The 22,283-nt window shown below is 34.9% G+C and overlaps 1 protein-coding gene across 18 annotated transcripts in view; it reads right to left on the bottom strand.

Moving 5' to 3' along the window:
- PLEKHA5 (pleckstrin homology domain containing A5) overlaps positions 1–22,283 on the bottom strand; it is a 236,782-nt gene that overhangs the window by 37,009 nt on the left and 177,490 nt on the right. For 12 of the 18 annotated variants that reach the window (XR_004297822.1, XR_004297823.1, XM_032391724.1 and 9 more), the window contains 5 exons: positions 13,558–13,638; positions 8,962–8,997; positions 8,390–8,452; positions 6,404–6,484; positions 6,121–6,270 (listed from right to left, as the gene is read on the bottom strand). Coding sequence is in view for 15 of the 18 variants with exons in the window: in XM_032391724.1 (XP_032247615.1) it covers positions 6,121–6,270; positions 6,404–6,484; positions 8,390–8,452; positions 8,962–8,997; positions 13,558–13,638 (411 nt within the window). In the remaining 3 variants the exon portion in view is untranslated. Of the gene's footprint in view, positions 1–6,120; positions 6,271–6,403; positions 6,485–8,389; positions 8,453–8,961; positions 8,998–13,545; positions 13,688–22,283 lie in introns of those variants that run through there. The other 6 variants (XM_032391727.1, XM_032391726.1, XM_032391731.1 and 3 more) reach the window with 4 other exon arrangements.

Raw genomic sequence — 22,283 nt, 5'->3', positions numbered from 1 at the left:
CCTTGGGCGCCTGGGTGGCTCAGTTGGTTGGGCGACTGCCTTCGGCTCAGGTCATGATCCTGGAGTCCCGGGATCGAGTCCCACGTCGGGCTCCCTGCTCAGCGGGGGGTCTGCTTCTCCCTCTGACCCTCTTCCCTCTCATGCTCTCTGTCTCTCATTCTCTCTCTCAAATAAATAAATAAAATCTTTAAAAAAAACAAAACAAAAAAAAACAAAAAAAAAAACCATTCAATTATCTTAAAATCACAGGCATTAAGTCAGGAGACAGTGCTTTTGATAAAAAGCATGGAGAGTTTCATGCTATATACAGTTAAGAGAATACATGACATCTTGCAATCTACAGCCACATGGATGCCTCTCACAATGTTAAAAGAAGCCAAAGAGTATATACTATATGATTATACATGATTTATATATATATGATTTATAAAGTTCAAAAATAAGCAAAAAGCTAATGTATAGTTTAAGTCAGATAATGGTGGTTCTAGGAAAGCAGTCATTGGGAGGGGAGTTTCTGGCATTTTAGTAAAATTCAGTGTGTTGATATGGATGTCAGCCATATCTGTGCACTTAAATTGTGTCCTTTTCTGAGAATATTTATACTCTAACAAAGGTAAAAAAAAAAAAATGTGTGTACACATAAGATTGTTACAGGGATGGCAGAAGATGTTAAAAAATTTGACTCAGTCTAACTTCAGGATGTGGAACAAGTAAAATGAGGATTTTAATATCTACCAGTAGAGCTATAGTGAATACATATTATCATTTTTATTAAGAAAGTATTAGGACTAATAATTCATTTCCAAGTTTTTAATGTAATAAGACCTTTCCTTTCCTTTTTTTTTTTTTAAGATTTTATTTTTAAGTAATTTCTCTACACCCAATGTGGGGCTTGAACTTACAACCCCAAGGATCAAGAGTTGGATGCTCTAACGACTGAGCCAGCCAAGCACCTCTCCTTTTCTTGTCCAATATCAATGGCAATTTATAACCAAATGCAGCCATGGGAACAGCTATACAATATGCTACATAAACATAAACGTGTAATCTATTTTTATAATCTTTAACTCATATCTAGTTTCTCTTCTAATCTCTGAAATAAAAACTATATTCCATCTCAAAGAAAGTGGCTATTTATTGTACAAATTTTAGATGTAATAAATTTGTATAATTATAAATGTAGAAATGCTAGAATATAGGGAAATAAAAAATACCTATTAATGTACTACACTTTTGTTAGCAATTCTGTGGATTTTCTTTTAATCTTTCTCAGACATACACAACGGAAATTCACAAATATAGGCAAAAGTAGGGCCCACTCTGAATTCAACAGTATGGATACATGGCCATTCTGGTTTCATCTATAGTACTCACATATTCTATCTTTGGGGAATTATTCCAAGGCAAACACCAAGCATCACATCATTTCATCTATTAATACTTCAGTATGTATTTTTTTTTACGATTTTATTTATTTATTTGAGAGAGAGAGAGAGGGAGTGAGAGAGAGCACCAGCGGGGTGTAGGGGGAGAGGGGCAGAGAGAGAGAGGGAGAAGTAGACTCTCCGCTGAGCAGAGAGCCCAACGTGGGGCTTGATCCCAGGATCCCAGGATCACCTGAGCCCAAGGCAGATGTTTAACTGAGTGAGCCACCCAGGGGACCCTCAGAATGTATTTCTAAAGAAAAGAAACTAAAATGAAAAAATAACATGGAAATTCTTGCTTTAAAAATCATTAATATTTATTCCTTAAAATTTTTTTTAAAGGATTTATTTATTTGAGAGAGAGAGAGAGCTAGCGAGAGCGAGTGCATGAGTGGTGGGAGGGGTAGAGGGAGAGGAACAAGCAGACTCCCTGCTGTGTGGGGATCCCAATGTGGGGCTCGATCCCAGAATCCCAAGATCATGACCTGAGCTGAAGTTAGAAGCTTAACCGACTGAGCCATCCAGGCCACCCCTTCCTTAAAAATGTTTTAAAAAAATTATAACAGTTTCCCCTATCATCCTCTCTATGCCCCTGCTACTTATATGGGGATGAGATTGGGTCACTTGATCTGCAGAATTTCTCCTACTCTACATTTTGCTAATTGAATTCCTGGGTATTCCTTACATGCTCTTCTGTTTCCTTTTATTTCCTATAAACTCGTAGTTACATATTGAGGCTTGTTGAGATTTAGATTTGATTTTCTGGTAAAAATGCCTCACATCTGTTGTTGGGCACTTTCTACCGCAGCACATCAGGAGGCATATCACACCTGACTATCTCTTTTTGGGGGGATGTTGTATTGTAATTATAAAATAACCAGGTATTTAAAAATTATATTGGGGCGCCTGGGTGGCCCAGTTGGTTGAGCGTCTAACTCTTGGTTTCGGCTCAGGTCATGATCTCATGCAGCCAGGCATCAGGCTCAGCTCAGCGGGGAGTCGGCTTGAAGATTTGTTTGCTTGAAGATTCTCTCCCACTGCTCCTCCCTCCACTCATGCACGTGCTCACTCTCTTTTAAATCTTTTAAAAAAAATTATCTTAAAATCTTTCAAAACAGATTCCATGCAAATTCATGAATATTGATGGAACTACTACAAAAAAACGACACTATTGTAACCATGATTCTCAGAAACTCTTTATTACCTGGAGTCTGAATGAGTATATGAAGGTATTTAACGTGCAAGCTTTTCCCCAAGGCAGTTCCTTTGTCCTGCTTCCCTGTCCCTGTAAGTTTATAATCCTAAACTCTAGTATACCCACCAGAGTCTAAAATCTGTTTACTTATGGTCCTCCTAGCTAGAATCCAACTTAGAACACAAATCAGTTTAATGGAAGTCTATACATACAACTTATTCACTGTAATCCTGGGTAATCTCTCTGTTTTCCATTTTTAACATAATAATAATGGTACCCATGCCAAGGGGTTATGGGGATTAAGTACATGTTAAGTACTTAGAATCTAGTACCCAATAACTGCTCCAAGAAATATTCCTGATTACTGTTATTACTTCATATGCTGGTATTATTTTTGCAGTGGATAAATGTATAAGCTAACTACTAGCATGATTCAGGATGAATGGGAGCCCTTTATACCTGCTTTATGATTTCTGAAATTCCAATTTTGGATTGTTGAGTAAGATAATTGAAATTTGATTTCAAGTTCCAGAAAGTACATGTTATGTGACCACATAGATAGTGAAATGGACTAGAAAGTACAGAAGCCTAAGAATTAAAAAGTCCTTGATTTAGGTGTTGATTCTGTTCCTTACTAATTATGTCACCTATACAAGTCATTTTGCCTCCATGAACTTCAGTTTCTTCATCTGTGCAGTGAAGATAATAAGAATGAAAATAAATGGAGATAATTATTTATTTTGCATAGGATTTTCTTAAAGATCAAACTAGGTAATATATGTGAAAAACACAGAATTACAAATATATTTTGCTGCCATTATTAGATGAGTCACAAATTATCTGGTTCCTTGAATTGTTGGGTAGAGTAAGAGAAGCAGCCATTGAGCTGATAAAGCCTAAGAATATTTCTCTTACATATGGACATGAGGCCTAATGTAAATTCCAAGAGAGATGACTGTAGCAGATGTTTTATGGAGCTCCACACTATATCCCCTTTGCCCACCTCATTTCAAGGGACCGTGGTAAATTCCACGCACATCAGAGTCTTATGGTAAGCCAGCTACGGCAGTTTGGATGTGTGGGTGAATTAAGGACACTGGGGTAACTTCAACCAATGAGTGAGACATAGCCTCTCAGCCTTCAGTAGAAAATTCTGGGGCATCTACTCATTTCCTCAGAGTCCCCAGTTCCATAGAGTGGAAACCAGCTCAGTAGGGAAACCTTTCCTAACTTTTCTCCCTTCCTGTCTTATTCTCCACACACCCTCATTTCTGCTTCCTGGAATCATCTCCTAAATAAACTATCTTAACCCAGTCCCTCATCTCAGGCTCTGCTTTCAGAAAAGACCCCAACCTAAGATAATGACACACTGAAAAGTTTCAAGCGTTATTACAACCTTTCTCACTAATCAGGCTTAGGTAAAAAGAAGTAGAAACAAGGTGAGAACACAGAGGCACTATGTGCTTAAAGCATGTATGTTTGTTGGATGGGGCTTCTAGAGAGAAGATATAGTATCAGGAATTAAATAAAACATAAATAGGCACACTGCTTTACATGTCTGCCTTGTGTTAATCCTAATTTTACATACCTAAATGGCCAACTAGGTGAGGAGAAGATGTTCTCAGAATCAAAGCTTTGATCTTTGGGAGTGTTAATGTTATACCTCTTGTATCTTTTATACCTCATGACTTGGATTTGAACCAATGACCTCAAGCAACTGTGAAAGAATTAGAGGAATCCTCTGGGATTCTGCTAGCATAAATGTAATTCAATTTTAAATCTAATCAACACCCACTGACTGTTAACCATATGCTGTTAGGCTTGAGCTACAAATATGAACAAGTTTACAAAGGCAATAGTATAGTTTGTATTCTATGTAGTAAGACATGTGTTAGAAGAACACACTGAGGGTCTGTAATGACCAATGAGTAACGCTGAAGGCAAAGAAAAAGAAACCTGGAAAGTGATTATATGGGTAACAACCAGAAAATGGGATATTCAAACATGATTAATTTCTACTAAACCTTTTTTAAGCCTACTGGTCAAATTTAAGTTACTAAACCCATTTGGTAAGGGGAAAAAATAACAGTTCAATTGAACACTCACCCTCAGAATTTTCTAAAACAGACACCAAACCATGAAATAGTTCCCAACTACATTTTGATTTGACTCAGGTTGCCATAGGGATACTGAGCTTTTCATTAGCTTGGCATTGACAACCTAGCCCCGTTTTCCCCTTCTAATGTCATATTCCTAATCCTCTACTCCAGTCAGTTACTTTTATTTCTTGTTTCTCCAAACATGTCTCTCACATTCTCATCTCTTTGTTGTGGTTCAAGGCATTTTATCCTGTATGGACTACCCTTTTCTGTCCCTTCCTATCCAAATCCTACCCACCACTGGTTAACTAAGTGACTACTTCCTTTTAGACAACATTTCAGGTGCATATATTTTCTTTTTGACTCTATTAGAGAAAATCTATGTAGATTTAAGTCTTCAGGATTATGCTCAGAAGACATGGGTTTGAATTCTAGGCATAGCATTTATTAGCTTTTAACACTGGGTAAGTCATTCGGTTCAATCATCACTTTTTTTTTTTTTTAAAGCGGGCTCCTGCTGAGCATGGAACCCTGGATGGGTCTTGAACTCAGGACCCTGAGATCAACACCTGAACTGAGATCAAGAGTCGGACACTTAACCGACTGAGCCACCCTTGTGCCCCTCAATCATAAAATTTTTAATGCACATCCTACAGCGCTGGATGCCAGAACTATAAAGACGAACGAGATAGGGTTCTGATTTCAAGGAGATCACAACTGAAAGGATATTAAATTCTTAAAAAATTTATGAACATCACAGTATAATTAAGAGAATCAAATGAAATAATGGAAATATCTAAACTGAGATCAACACTGCAGCTATTAAATGATAATGTCAACAGCTTCCTAAAAACATTTCACAGGTGTCTTTTTTTATTGAAATGGTTGGTTAAATGAATCCAATTACCACCTTCCCAAAATTAGATTCTAACTCCCCTAAAATCCACAAAATACTTTTGTTCTCTTTTTTAAAAAGATTTTATTTTTAAGTAATCTCTACACCCAACATGGGGCTCAAACTCACAACCCTGAGATCAAGAGTCGCATGCTCTACCAACTGAGCCGGCCAGGTGTCCCGAAAGACTTATTCTCTTAATGCAATACATGTTAACATAATAAGTTTTCATTTTAATAATACATAAATGGAGTATTTATCTCCCTTATAAACAACTATTTCACAAGGAAAAGAATGCTTACTATAAGAGAAATAATTATATTTATTTTGCATCAGAAAACAAATCACCCCTTAATTTTTATTATTAGTTAATAACAAATTAATTTGTTATAGTAAAGAATAATCCTAAAGACAGTCAAATTACATAGAAACAAATAGAAAAAAAAAAAGAAAAAAGAACCACATAATATTTCAGTGACTCTCAGTAGAAAAAAATCTGCTACTTACGGCAGTGGCTCGAGAGAGTTCTCTACATGTACTGAGGAGTCCGTTTTGTAAATCGTCCCTTTGTAACACCACGGTCTGAATGGCTGCTGGGTTATCTGCATTCATTTCTATCTCCTGGCTGGCTGATAGCAAAGCTTGCTCAAGCGTGTACTATTACAATAAAAATAATTACACTTAATGTTCTGCATCATCGAATTAATTCTTTTTACTTTAGTTTTATCAGTGTCCTGATAATAAGCATAAAAAGTAACATCAACTGAGATAATAAACATAATTGTCCTACTTTCTCCTTGTGGAGTTGCTGAAGTTTCTCTTCCAGGGCATGTACCACTTTATCTTGTTCACATAACCGGCTTAACTTGGCCTAGGTTTTAAGAGAAAATCTGTTGTTAGCAATTTTTTATTTTTCCTGTAATTGGCAGTAGGTAGTCCCGTAACTGAAGGTAGGTGTAACAAGAAAACACATTTAAGATAGCCATAGAATAATACCTAATTAGGCCAATCTTTATTTCAATCAGTAAAATAAAAAATAGCTTTTTATTTATTTAAAGATTTTATTTATTTAGTCAATCCGAGAAAGACATGTATCATAGGACCTCACTGATATAATTCTTAATCTCAGGAAACAAACTGAGGGTTGCTGGAGTGGTGGGGGGTGGGAGGGATGGGGTGGCTGGGTGATAGACATTGGGGAGGGTATGTGCTATGGTGAGCGCTGTGAATTGTGTAAGACCGTTGAATCACAGATCTGTACCTCTGACACAAATAATACATTATATGTTAAAAGAAGAAGAAGAAGAAGAAGAAGATAGCAGGAAGGGAAGAATGAAGGGGGGGAAATTGGAGGGGGAGACGAACCATGAGAGACTATGGACTCTGAAAAACAAACTGAGGGTTCTAGAGGGGAGGGGGGTGGGGGGATGGGATAGCCTGGTGATGGGTATTAAAGAGGGCATGTTCTGCATGGAGCACTGGGTGTTGTGCACAAACAATGAATCATGGAACACTACATCAAAAACTAATGATGTAATGTATGGTGATTAACGTAATACAATAATAAAAAAAAGATTTTATTTATTTACTTGAGAGATAGAAAGACAGAAATAGCGACAGAGAGCACAAGTGGGGAGGTAAGGGAGAAGCAGGCTCCGCGGGGTTTGATCCCAGGACCCTGGGATCATGACCTAAGCCAAAGGCAGATGCTTAACTGACTGACCCACTCAGGAGCCCCCAAAATAGCTTTTAAAGATACAATGCTTAACATGCATATAAAGTGAAAAAGCATTTCAACTATACTATTTAATCTACATAATTCGAGATACTGTTAGCAATTGAGCAGTCTCATATAACTTTAAATCATTTCAATGTGGTTAATATTTTTTTACCTACCAACTGCTAGGTATGTTAAGTGATATATGCAATCCTTAATGAAAATATCAACTGAATTCTGTTTTTATGTTTTAAAATTATGCTCTTATGTTTATAAAAGAATATAAGGAAAAGATTGCTTCTAACTGCAATAATACAAATAAAAATTTGCTAAATGGAGGAAAAAAATCATTTTCAATAGTTTAAATGTTTGAAACTCTTGGTATTACCCTAATTTTTTAATTATGAAAATATCAGAGGATAGTCCATGAAAATTTAAATACTACAATAAACCAGTTGTCCAGATGTCTGAAAATAAAACCCCTGGATAAACTGTATATATGCCCCAAACTTGACTGCATAATGACAAGTAGGCAAGAAAACTGGAGATTTCACTTTCTTTGCCATAGCTGTTAAAATAATGACCCTGTCTTTGTTAGATGACAAAACTCAAGCTATACCAAATGGAATATACTGAAATGAGAAAGTATAATGACATGGTAAGTCAACCAATCTAAAATATAATAAAAAAAGAAAAGACTAAATTTTAAAAAGGAAGTAGTGATAGAACTTTTAGAGGCTGATACTTTCTCTAGAAGACAGGACAATTTTAGTTTGTTTCCAGTCCTCCATACTTTTTTTGATTAGAAATGTCTTTTACTTTCCTTTAAGTGATTCTTAGTATGCTCAACTGCTAATTATGGGGGGGGGGGGTTTGTTATAGAGTACATAGAGGAGTGATGATTTAATCTAACCTAGATGTAAAAGAAAATGCTACTTTATTTGATGTCCTTTTGGAGGGCAAGGGAGGAAGAGGAAGCTTTTTGTCATGCTTATTTCCAATGTTTTGGCAGGGAATATAACAGAGTACTGACAATATACATAGCATACTAACACTTACATCAATATCCACTTCTTCAGGTCTGTATTTGTATAATGTGCCTCTACATTCATCTTGTGACAGCTATAGGAAAAAATGTCAGGTAGCAAGTTTAAAAATAGTATTTAAAAAATATACTTAGCCTATAGTTAACATTTTAGGTTTATATAACAATAACAAAAATGGGATTTTAATGATTCTTATACTTTAAGAAGTTTAATTCAAACACAGATCATTACAAAAGCAGAAAAATATTTAACAGTGATACAATATGCAAGATACATAAAAATGTTAACTTAAGCTTGTCAAACAAAATAATAAGTTGGTCAAACAAATTATACAGCATCTTACATTTTCCATTTGTAAGACACACATTATTTTAATGAAAAATTGACAAATACAATCATAGCAACTGTACTGAATCAAATATTCAAACCAGGCATATTTCAGCAGTCAAAACCATCCTTCACGGTATACACATAATCAGACAACTGTGTATGTGTACACTCAAATGCGAACACATCTTAGTACAACTTTATTAACAAAACCCATAACATACTGTATACATATACATAATATATAAACACACATACACAATATAAACTTATCTTGTTCTTCTGTCTTAAGAACTAAAAGATAATGGGGGAAAAGGATGAGTTTAATTGAAAACAGGAAACTCATTCAAATCCTCATAAAACTGAAAGCCTATGTTGTAAACTATGGATAGTCAAATTTCATAAAGAGTTTATATGTGTTCATTGACGCCATTTGTCTTATGATACTACAAGAAATTACTGCTCAGTGCATTTAAACATCCTTTCTTCGGCTTCGTCCCAGTATCTTTTGGTCAAATAAACCTTCACTTCTGCTTGTGTTAATCAGGATTTCAAAAGCCATCCCCATCAGTGATACCACAGGTAACATCATAGCCTCTGCGAGCAATATTTCACGCTCTCTTGTCTTTTGACTTTATACTGACTGCTAAGACAGTAACAAAAACATAGCAGGAAAAATTTACTTGGGCTCACTGCGTGTTTACTAAATGGCACACTTCTTCTCTAAGTGGGGATGGGAGTAATGTATCCCCACTACATTCTAGATTGGAAAATTAAACTTCACATAAACACATATAAATGAATAAAAATGATAAAAAAAAAAGTTATAACTATATATGCCCACTGTAAAAAACTGCTTGCCAGTTACATCTTTAGGAGGAGGCATAATTTAAACAGCAAGTATCTTTGAATGAATCTAGAAATGTGGGTATCAGGAGGTTAAAAATGTAAGCATTACAAACATACAATAAGAAATCCTGGATTTATGTGTTTCATTTCAAGACATTACTTTCACGTCCTCATGCAAATGAATCTGTGACTATTTAAGGGTATGCAGTGATTAAACAAAACTTTCATAGAAATGAATTACCACATGAAAAATGAATTTAATGACAAAAGTCAGAATACTTGTGCACTATTTTAAAATAAAGATCATTGAATATGTCCTAAGAAGTGTCAATTGTCTTTCTAAATTAAAGCACCTAGATCCAAGAAAGTAATTTGTACTCTTATCTGAAAACAAAAGTGATGAAAAATAAGTTTTAAAATGCTTAGATCCATGATAAAAAATGAAGATAATGCCAAAATTAAATTTTCTCATTTATAAAAAGTTAGAGATGTAAAGCCTTTAGCTCCTAAATGTCCAAATACACTTTACTTAATATTTAAAGTTAAATGCAAAACAGCTTTACTAAACCATAGAATATAAAATTTTGATGTAACTAGTGGATAGTGCTACAGCTAGATTAAAATACGAATTGTATCCTATATCCCAGGGTCAACAGAAAAAAGCCTTGTATTTTAAAATGGAAATTTAGCAATGTGTAATACAAATTTAGGGTATTGGTATACTATTTTTATTTAGGGAATCTTACTGCATATTCATTTTCACATCAGTTGGCAAATTAATAAAAAATGTGTACTGTGTTGTTACAATTTAAGAGTGATAGATCCTTATAGCCATATAAATATACTGCACAATACATTAATTTATTTTGTTGTTTCTGTATTTTTAGTACCATTGAAAAATTTATTTAAACATTTTATCAAATTATTCAATAAAAATATTCATTATTAGACACTAACAAAATCTTAAAATAATCAGCCTTCCACTATACATTGCTTTTACCTATCAGAAGAAAAGAATAAGGAAACAGGATTATTCTTCCAATAATAAACTTTTAAGCATGGTCTATTTTTCATTATGGATAATAATTACTGAGGCTTTTCTTAAGAAAAAATGGATATAGTTTATTGAAAAAATTTCCACCTAGAATTGAAGAAGTTTGCTACTTAGTCCTCATTATGAAAATCCTACTAATAAGAAAAAAGTAATTTCATGAATATTCTCATTAAGTTGTGCCTAAAATGTTTCATGGCAATACTTTTTTATCATTTTTCAAATTCATCTTTAGCAAAAGAAAAAAAAGTTCTGGGTTTGAATACCTTTTTCTGAAGTACCTCAGCAACACTAGAAAAGCAAATGAAAATGGGCTATGTAGAATTATGAAAGGTCGAGCAGTGCTGAAGCTTCAATTTGAGAAGTGTATTATACAGACTTTATTGACATACATACATATAAGGAAATGTGCTTTATTTAGAAAGCTTTTTCATAATAAAATATCTAACAATATTTAAAAACACAGGGTTGGCATTAGGTTAAAACAAAATTACTTTTGTTAATCAAAATATAACTTTCTACAGTATCCCTTTTAAATATGTATGTATATATTTTAACATTTATAAATAAATACATATATATAAACCCCAAAAAGCATTTTTGGGGAAATATTTGATAAAATTAGACATTTTATGAGGACTCAAAAATCCTCACAGGACTGTAGGTAGTTGCTAATATTAGTCTGTACCTTTAAAAAATAAATAATATTATTATTTTATAAAAACTCTAGTACAAAAATATAATTGTGAAAGACGGTAAAATGATTAATAAATGTAGAGGAATTTTTCAACACAATGTGGATTGATTTAGCATTTGTTTTGATTCAGTTTTATGTCCTTTTTATATTACCAATTCTAAAAAAATTCCCACATACGTAATTTTTCAGGTGTCCTCTTTTTTCTAAGAAAATGCAAACGTAACGTTTCTCCTGCAAGAAAACCCAATGGCTATGATTCAGAATAACAGGTCATAAAACATGATAGTGCCACCTTATTTTCAGGTGTATTTCAGGAACCTATAACACAGCACTGTAATACAACGTCAGAAGCAAATTGTAAGAGTGTACAATATAAACTTCCATGAAGATTTCCTTTGGATAATAACACGGTAACGGAAATCTGAAGAAAAAAATAAGATCTAATTTCAATTTAGGCAAATTAATAAGATAGTTTGGGAAGTGTGTCTGAAGGTCACTGTTATCCACCAGTGGTGCCCTGTAACATTTAAGTACTTTATTAATGGCTGATTTTTAAAAAAGGACTGCCTGAAGACACCCCAACTTGACAGGACTGAGAGTCAATATGCATTACCTGGTAATTGGTTGCCTAGCTCATGCCCAGGAATGGCTGCTGCTGTTAGCCATTCAGATTTTTCTGTTTTGTACAATTTTAGTTTTTTTCTTTCAAGTATTCATATATTTAATAAGGAAATATAATAATGAGGAAATATATTTATATAAATCTATAGGTCTGGTCAGTGACACCAGTATATAAGACCACTCTCAGATATCGCCACACTTTTGGAAAATTCCAATTAGAACTTTTAGTGCAACTGAGTAATTTCAATCAGCAATGACTTCTGCATCATCAACCCTGATTACTGATCAATATAAAAAAGAACAACCAATCCAAACCAAACTGAAAACCCACAAATGAAAATATACAAAATATGAAAAGTAGAAAGTATAACCTATTACAACAAAAGGCCTTTGATCTCTTTGTCATTTACCCTTACATAAAATGATAAAGTGACAGCTTCAGATACTGAGAAAGGTATTAATTCCAGAACAAGGGCTAAAGGTTCTCAGCAGTGGAATTTTGGAATGAAGTGTCAAGGTTCTATAATCTGGTTACTTTAAAAATACAAAGATTTCATTTTCTTTTGAAAAGTAAAGCTGTTTAACTTTAAATATTTAATACTTTGTTTCTTTATTGATAGAAAACTTTGTTCAGAAGTAAGAGTAACCTCACCCTCCCACCAACTGTTTCAAGGCCCATCCATGATGCTGATCCCAAGATGACTAAAGCAAACCAGAGGCCTGTAAAGCCAGAGAGAGTTCAAGGTGCTTTTTCTTTTTCTTTTTTAAATAGGTGCTTTTTCGTATTTTAATAAAAATACATTCATTTTTCATGTTAGTTAATTTTCTTCTTCTGTATGAATTTTAAAGTATTATAACAGGTCATAGGCCACAGTAATTTGAAGGTGTTGAAGTGGAAGAAGCTGATGTTGCAAAACACACAGCTAAGAACATTTAGACCATGAAATACAAAAAAATCGGATAGGAATGTATAAAATGACTTCTTTTGCAGATCTGCAGATTACCAAGCTCCTAAAGTAAAGCCAGCCAGCTCCATGGCACATATTTTGAGTTAGGGAAAAGAATGACGTAAGATGATGCATATGATGGCTTAAGAAGGTAAGACTACAGGGAGAAGATATTCCCAGTATGTCAAGAAGTGGCTATATTTAGGTCTTACTATACCACAGTATAGAAACTAGATTTAAATAACTCCCATATAAATATCTATTCCTAAAACAGTGGGGTGGGGTAGGGTGGGATGGGGGCTGCCCCTAAAAGGAAAAAAAAATTTTTTTAACTTTTCCCTAGAAATCAGTTCTAATGCTTTTAGAGTTAATCGAAATTAATGGCAATCTAGTAAAAATTTTGCAAATGTACTGCAGACCTCCAAGTACGTATCAATCAAATACTCTGCACAAAAACTTCAGGAAAATGGCACACTTAATATTCAACAGCAAAATGTTCAGCAAAGCCATGCTAAGAATACTGCAGCATCTTAAAAAGCATGGATGAATTGCATTTTTCCAAATAGACAGAAACAAAAAATGAAATAAGAAAACACTAATGTTATGAGTAACTCTGAGGATAAACCAAAACTGTCACTGAGGGATTTTGCAGATGATAAAGCAGTATCATTCACTGTCCAAGACCTTACTTGCTGGTACAGTTGGGGTCTTAGCGCCGAGTTCTCAATCATTGTGTGAACCATGGTGATAATAGGTTCATTTTCTTTCATCTATTTCAAATCAGGAGGAGCATACAGCAAACATCAGTTTACAGCATAGCTAGATTTGAAAGACGACACTGTAAATATAGCCTCTACTTTAATATCTTCCTAATAGCGCAGTTGTTCACATTTTACCCCAAGGTTGTACAGATTTAACTTATATAAACCATTTCAAGCAAGTATTAAATGCTGTAAAATACTTCCCAGGTTATAGAAAAGCTTACTAATTCCAATACTGCTGCAACTAGGTTTTACTTTATAAATATATTCAATATAGTCAATGAATATTCTTACATATACTAGAATAGATGATAAAGCATCATGACTTATTTAAAGAGTAAATTACAGGGTGAAAACCTATTTAAAAGGAGAAAACGGTATCATTTAATTGATTACTTATTTAGTAAAAAAGCTTAAAATGATATTCAGTTCTTTGTATACTGATCAGAAAAATTTAGTTCTCTTGTAATATTAAAATTCTGTAACATAATAATCAGTATATCTCATCATTTAGGTAATCACATATTTCATTAAGGTTAATTTTGATAGACATCTATATACACTGTTTTGGATTTTCTCACAGTATAACACAACATGTAGAATTATTTCAAGGATATGCAAACTAAAATTTATTTAGCAAAGACTCAATGTATCTCCCTAGCTCCTAAAAAGGCTGAAACCATGTTTCACATTTCCAGCTAATGTTGTACTTAATTACTGCCTCTAGAAAAATATTTGTTTTAGGAGGTCCTGGACTTAAGAGCTAAAGCATTCAAAAGAGAATCATCATAATATATAGAGAGTAAAAGGCCAATGATGTACCATCTGTAAGCAGACAAGTCTGTTTATAATTGCAATTTGCAACATACACTTTACATAATTTTCATCCTGCATATTATAGAAAATAAGCATTTTTATTATGGTTAACAAATACTACTTTACTGACTCCGTTAAATCTACAATAAAAGTTTACTAATCTTGAGACTAATAAATGCATAATGTAAATAAAAGATAAATCCTGAAAAGCGTACATCTAAACAATTTTATTTTCAGCCTAGTTACCAATGTTTCATGTCAATAAAATGTTTTGATTGTCAAATTAGAAACTGGTGACTGGTTTATTTTTTTTTAAAGTTTTATTCAAACTAAATAATTTATTTTTTAAAAAATAATTTATTTTAAAATCTCAACATTTGCGTATCAGTTAAACTCAAACTTCTTTTTCTCCCCTGCAATGCTATCCAGTAAGGGACTAGGGCATATTTATAGGTGACATTTCATGTACACAGGAAACAGATGTGTTGATATGAAGTTCAGGGCAATTTTTTTTTACAGTGTTGGAAAGTAACTTATAAATAGACAAGTACAGATGTAAATTTTCCTTAGGAGAAAAAACTTTTATCATGGAAATTTAAGACCTCTTTATGTTTTCAAGTGTCTTCTATGTTTTAAGGGAATGTTAGTTATCTTAGTCAAATGTGAATCTTGGAATAAAGTGTAACTGCTTTTATGTTTTGGCTTACTCATTTGTACTGATACACATACTTCATATAACACAAGTAAGCATAGGTCTCTATCCATTTTAAATTTTAATTTTCAAAGCAATCTCATCATTACTATTTTTCAACAGCATACCATGGAAATTAGTCAAAAGAATACTGGACTCAAATTTTTTTGCATTGGGTGGAGGTCAGGAACATGAATGTTTTAAGAAATAATGGAGATCAGAGAGTATCCAAATGTAAATGATACTCAAGGTCAAACTGAAATTGCCCACTGAGTCTTGGAAATCTGGCACTACAGATTGGCCCCTGTGTCAAATGGCTACGTCAATAAGGGTCACACCTCTAAGTGGAGCTTCAATATAGTACAGATTAAGGACAAATGTTCATACTCTAAGCCTGGCAAATTTACTTGAAGGGACAATATGGTTTCTATACAAGGGTAATCAAGCCTGACTTATTTAGTGGACTACTTTGAGAGGGTAAATATGCATGTGTGGAAAGGGATGACATATTTGTGATTTTAAAATGTCTGTTTAATTTACATGTCAAAGCTTATTAAATACTGAGTCACCGAGAAGGGTTTTTTCCAAGAAGAAACTAACTAGGAACAGAAAAACTAAAAGCAAAAATAGTATTTAAATTATACAAACTGTAGGGCGCCTGGGTGGCTCAGTTGGTTAAGCTACTGCCTTCGGCTCAGGTCCTGATCCTGGAGTCCCAGAATCGAGTCCCACATCGGGCTCCCTGCTCTGCAGGGAGTCTGCTTCTCCCTCTGACCCCTCCCCTTCTCATGCTCTCTCTCTCTCTCAAATAAATAAATAAAATCTTTAAAAAAAAATGAATTATACAAACTGTAGAGTGTTTCAGAGATCATTTCTGAAATGGACTATTTTTCATTATGAAAAATTTCATACATATTAAATCCTAAGTATTAAAATTAGAAGTCATCTCTAGAAACTGACAATTTAGTACAACAAAGGAATAAAAATGTTAGCAGCAATTATTTTGAATTGTGGGACTGTGGATTATTATTTTTTCCTTTCTCTATACTTTTCTGCATTTCCCAAGTTTTCCCCAGAGTAGATACTTCTTTTCTAATTAAAAAAAAGTTACTAAAGAGTCAAGGATAAAAATATATAAACATGAAATAAACAAAATTAATGGAACAATCATATCCTCTGGCAAATACTCTTTGGTGATGAAAAGCTAAGAAAAATCTTAGCACCATGTGTTCATATCATGTTCAAGGCTGGGAATTAAGTGGATGAAACCTACTGGAGTTGTCTAGTGTAGTAAGGTCCTGATCCAGAAAACTGTTTTTATAAACCTTTATTCTGTCTTAGGAATCTGTATCTACATCCAAAATTTATTAGAAAAAAATGTTAACTAATTAAAAAAAGTAAGCTACCCAACACAGTTGTAAATACATGTTAACTATCCTGTAATTACCCCCCCACCTTTATTACTACTTCAGAAATCAAAATTCAAGTTTAGACCAGGGGTTCTTAACTCACAACCACACCACTCGAGGAATTTGAAAAGAATACAGACACCCTGATTCCCAGATAATTTTTTTTAATTTTTAATTTTTTTAAAAAAGATTTTATTTATTTATTTGACAGAGAGAGAGACACAGCGAGACAGGGAACACAAGCAGGGGGAGTAGGAGAGGGAGAAGCAGGCTTCTCGCTGAGCAGGGAGCCCGATGCGGGGCTTGATCCCAGGACCCTGGGATCATGACCTGAGCCGAAGGCAGACGCCTAACAACTGAGCCACCCAGGCACCCCCTGATGCCCAGATAATTTTAATGAGCCCCTTGAGAATCTCTGATGTCATTAAAACACCAAGGTGACAGGATGGTCTAAAGATTCCTTTGGCAGAACTAACTATGATGTTCTCATAGTGTTAAAGTAAAATATAATTGGATAACAGTGTATGTTCTTCAGCTCATATACTCCCTGGGATCCCGTTTTACTAATAATAGTCCCATAATTACTCAGATGGGATAAGACTGTCCATGAAAGGAGAAGCAGCAGGATCATTTCGGAACTCCCCAGGGTACCAAATCTACCTAGCCAAGAGCTGTTAGGACAGCTGAGGAGTGGGCTGTTAGTGATTTGAAAGTGAGTGGTCCTGTATGTGGTGGCTCTCTCTCTGCGTGTGGTGTGCAACAGCTAAAAACTGAATGTAATAATCAGGATCCAATACAATGAGAGCTCGGTCCCTATTAAACAATTTCACGGATCTGACTGAATTTTCACTCTTTCCAGATTTATTGAATTGGAAATACTAGATCTGCTTTATCTCCAAATATATTCTAGAAATAGGCTAGCGGTTCCTTTCATTAAAACACCTCTCAAATATTCTATATTTTAATACTTAGAAACTAACTTTTTTAAAAAAGATTTTATTGGGGCGCCTGGGTGGCTCAGTCGTTAAGCGTCTGCCTTCGGCTCAGGTCATGATCCCAGGGTCCTGGGATCGAGTCCCACATCGGGCTCCCTGCTTGGCGGGAAGCCTGCTTCTCCCTCTCCCACTCCCCCTGCTTGTGTTCCTGCTCTCGCTATCTCTCTCTCTGTCAAATAAATAAATAAAATCTTTAAAAAAATAAAAAATAAAAAAATAAAAAAGATTTTATTTATTTATTTGACAGAGAGAGAAACACAAGTGGGGGGGGGGACCGGGAGAGGGAGAAGCAGGCTCCCCACTGAGCAGGGGGCCCGATGCAGGGCTCATCCCAGAACCCTGGGATCATGACCTGAGCCGAAGGCCGACTTTTAACTGACTGAGCCACCCAGGCGCCCCAAAACTAACTTGTTTCTGTAACTTACATTGAAACAGCATATTCTATCTGACTTTGGCTGTGTAAACTTTATGACAGCTTCTCAGTTAAAGTAGTAAATAATGACATAAAAAATACATAATGCTCCATGAGCAAGTTGGAATTTGATGCTCAAGTTCTTAAAAGTAAAATCCAATAATTCTCTTCTGATTTGAATACAAGGATCCTACACAGTATTATGATAGTGATGTTAACAGTTGACGTATTTTGTTTTAGGGAATCAGAGCAAGAGAAAGACTAATTAGTACATGGAAAATGTTTAGTGATTCACTTGAAAAGGAGTTAAAGGCTTCACTTTCAAATACTTTAATTCCTTGTTTGAAGTAACAGGTAATATAAATTTAGATGTCAGCTAACTGATAAATTATAAAGCTACTAGTAAGACTCATTTCATAATAATAAAACATAAATGGAAGTATCTTGGAAATACACTTAGGTAATGTCAATGTATTTGTTTACAACAAAACCACATCTTTTTACTTGAAGTTTTTAAGTCCAAATGTTTAGACAAACTACCTAAAAAGTCTGGCACTTCATTCCAGCCTCTTTCTCAGTTTTGAGGTATGCTGGGCTAATATGAACACAAAGTATACTTTGATGTTACTATCAGAAATATCCTGACTTAAAAGCCCATCACCAAAAAGCCTTTTCAACACAAGCATATGTAACTAGGTCATACTTACTAGGACCTTGAGCAGAACTTCCCAACTGACACCTGTGGGCTGGGAATGGATTACAGGTGTGTGGGACGGGGACCACCTCAGCCCTCAGTGGGCCTACCATGCTGCTGCTAGCACCTCTAGTCCCCGCCAAGGTGCTGTACAAATATCGCCACTTTCTTTGTGTGCCATACATGAAAAAGGTTAGAAAGCACTGAGATCGTGTTTTTACTTCAGAAAAACTGCACTTTACTTCTTTCTTTGGTGTTTCTTGTGATAAATCCATCTACCTCAATGGTTCTCAAACCTGACGGACAGACAAAATCACCTGTGGACATTTAACACCATAGGCAGGGCTGGGCTCTTGGCAATTCTAACTGGGGATAGGGGAGAGAGGGCCCTGAGTACTGTACTTTCTTTCTGTCTTTCTGAAGATCCACTGATAGTTCTGACAGGAAATCAGGCTTGATAGCCATGGTCCCATCTTGGCACTAACTCAAGTAATTGAGGACTAATTCAACTGTCCCCCAGTAAAGACTTTTTCAAGGTCTTGATGAGTCAGTACTAAATGTTAATCAAGCTATCTGCACAAATATCAAAAGATGAAAAATTCCAAACTAATTATCTAAACGCAAGTATTACATCTCCATTAAAATAACTATCTTTGTATAAAATATAGCGTTAAGGTATTAACCCCCTTAAAAAAATCAACTGAATCTCATTATTAATAATACTGATGGACTCAGCAGCATCATGGGGGACCTGGGGTGTCAGGAATCCAACTGCCAGTTGTTCTATTTATCTAGCAACTCCTAAATATTAGTTTCAAAGTCTTTATCTTAGAAATTAGACCAGCTACTAATGCAGAAGGAACAGGATATTCTAACTCATGAGATAAATGCTCCTGAATAATTTTGGGGTAAATGGCAGGAAAGAGAAAGATTAGCAGTGAGCAGAGCCAAGACAATCATTCATGTAATTTATCCTTGGAAAAGATTAATTCTTGAATCCTCCTTTAAGTATAAGAAGTGGTTAAGTAGAATCACAGACCTGTACCTCTGAAACAAATAATACATTATATGTTAAAAAAAAAAAAAAAAAAAAGAAGAAGAAGATAGCAGGAGGGGAAGAATGAAGGGGGGGGAAATCGGAGGGAGATGAACCATGAGAGACTATGGACTCTGACAAACAAACTGAGGGTTCTAGAGGGGAGGGGGGTGGGGGGATGGGTCAGCCTGGTGATGGGTATTAAGGAGGGCACGTTCTGCATGGAGCACTGGGTGTTATGCACAAACAATGAATCATGGAACACTACATCAAAAACTAATGATGTAATGTATGGTGATTAACATAACAAAAAAAAGAAGTGGTTAAGTAGTGGCTTAATTGGTCTTTAAAAAGTTTATGTAATAAATCATCTAGAACTGTGTTGTCCTATAGAGCTTTCTATGATGATGAAAATGTTCTACATTGGTATAGTCCAATATTGTAGCCATGCGACTCTTCAGCCCTTTAAATGTGGCTAGTATGACTGGGGAAAAGAATTATACTTTTATAAAAATGTAACTATTTTAAATGTAAATTTAAATAGTCACAAATGGCTAGTGGCTATGATATTAGACAGTAGGCTTAGAAATTCTAGACAAGTAAGTTTGATATAATTTTTTCCCTGATCTGGATCTTATTCCCAGAAGGGGAAAACATTTGGTCAAGCTCTGTCTTGTAACTGAGTTTGAGTCTGAATGCTGTGCTAACAGCTTCCTTCTTTTCGGGAGGAAGCAGTCTGAGATGACTCCTATCTACCCCACAGAGCTTTTGTCCTGATAACCAATGAGAAGACCCATTTCTGTGCTGTCATTTTCTATTTAAATGGAAAATGGACTTTTCCTGAGTTCTTAATGACTTCTTAGGAAAAGAATTTTTAAGGTTGAGAATCTGTCTTAACAATAGCAAAAACCCCTGATGGCCTAATCACTGAAGAATTCATTTCTCAAGAATGTCCTCCTGCGTCTAGATCAATAAACTCTTAAGAAGTGTGGCAAGACTAAAACGCTAAAGAATTTGACATGCCTAGGGTGAAGCTTTGAGGAATGCGGCGTTCTTTATAAACAGCTCATTTAGATAATGACAATGTAAATGCCTTCCACTCTCACTCTAGGAACATCTGAAAGTCCACGAACCTGAGATTGAAGGGTATGACTACCTATTGAAACTACTCATTGTTTAACAGGGAGCAGGGAAATTTGAAGTGACTTTTTAAGTAGAGGAATGTAAATAAGTCTCTTTATAACTGATGGGGCAAAGTATGGAGGTCTATTACTGTGAAAATTTTAGAGCAATCTGAATAAACTGTCCATGCTATATAGGTTCTCTAAAAGTAAAACTTTGGGAAAATATTACTATTGCTATATATTCAGAAGAATCAATGGTACTTTAAAAGATGCTGCTAGGCAATATAATATGTTTTCTCTCTTTCTTCAAGGGAGAAAGATGGATAAAACAAAAAATCAAAAAAGGAACAACAAATTGGGACACTAATATAGGAGTCAAACATATCTGACATTCCCTTAAAAGAAAAAGCAGAAGCATTTCTAAACTGGCTGACGCAGTAAGTACTGGCTTCAGGATCACTGACTGTAAGGCCCACTTACTGAGAAACATTATAAAAATAACCCGAACCCAGCAGAAAAAAAGGAGGGTAATCGCTATACTCACAACCTCATTTAAATTGCTGAATTTTTAGAGCCCCCATTTTGAGAAATATATATACCTCTGATATGTTTGAAGAAAACTTTGAAAGTCTCAGGTAATGTCTTTCTAAACAATTTACTTATTTAATTTATTCACAGTGAGTTTCACCCCTTTTTACCAAGGGTCTTTTAAGCTTTTTTTTTTTTTAATTAAAATCCTTTTGGCTACAGGATGAACTTTACAGATCTGATTTCTACTTCAGTAGCTTAAACCATTTTCCTTATTTAATGACTCATTCTTTTTTTTTCATAATTTATGAGCCAAGGTGACATTTTAGTGCTCTATAAAAAAGCAAAGTTACATATTAATATCCACTATACTAAGAGGATTTAGGGACTCATTCTTAACCACTGTTCCTTTAGCTTCAAGGAATAGATTATTATCTGATGCTACTACCATCTTTATTCCTGGGATTCATAGGCAACTGGAAATATTAAAAGAACTCAAAATTAACTTTGTAAAAATGTATTATTGTGGATATGATGTTTGATATGGTTATATTTTTCTCTTCCTTACATGTATTTTAACGATACCATTCTTAAATTTTTAAAAAAGATTTTATGCATTTATTTGAGAGAGAGAGAGAGCAAGAGAGAGAAGGAGTGTGGGGGAGGGGCAGAGGGACAGGGAGAGGGAGGAGGAGAAGGAGACTCCCCGCTGAGCAGGGAGCCCCAGGTGGGGCACTGGGCTCTCCTGGGCTCAGCCCAGGACCCTGAGCTGAAGGCAGATTGCTTAACCGACTGAGCCACCCAGGTGCCCCACCATTTTAAAGGGACAAACATTCCAAGAGTGAAAATCTGATATCTCTGTTAGTAAAAAAGGTGTTCATTTTGTCTGTGGGTAAATCTGCTTGAAAATATATTTGAGCTTTAAATCAAAGTTAAAATATCTCCTAGA

This window comes from Phoca vitulina, unplaced genomic scaffold (genome assembly GCF_004348235.1).
Source record: "Phoca vitulina isolate PV1807 unplaced genomic scaffold, GSC_HSeal_1.0 scaffold64, whole genome shotgun sequence".
In the NCBI taxonomy this organism is placed as follows: domain Eukaryota; kingdom Metazoa; phylum Chordata; class Mammalia; order Carnivora; family Phocidae; genus Phoca; species Phoca vitulina.
This window is presented reverse-complemented; position numbering and strand designations above follow the sequence as displayed.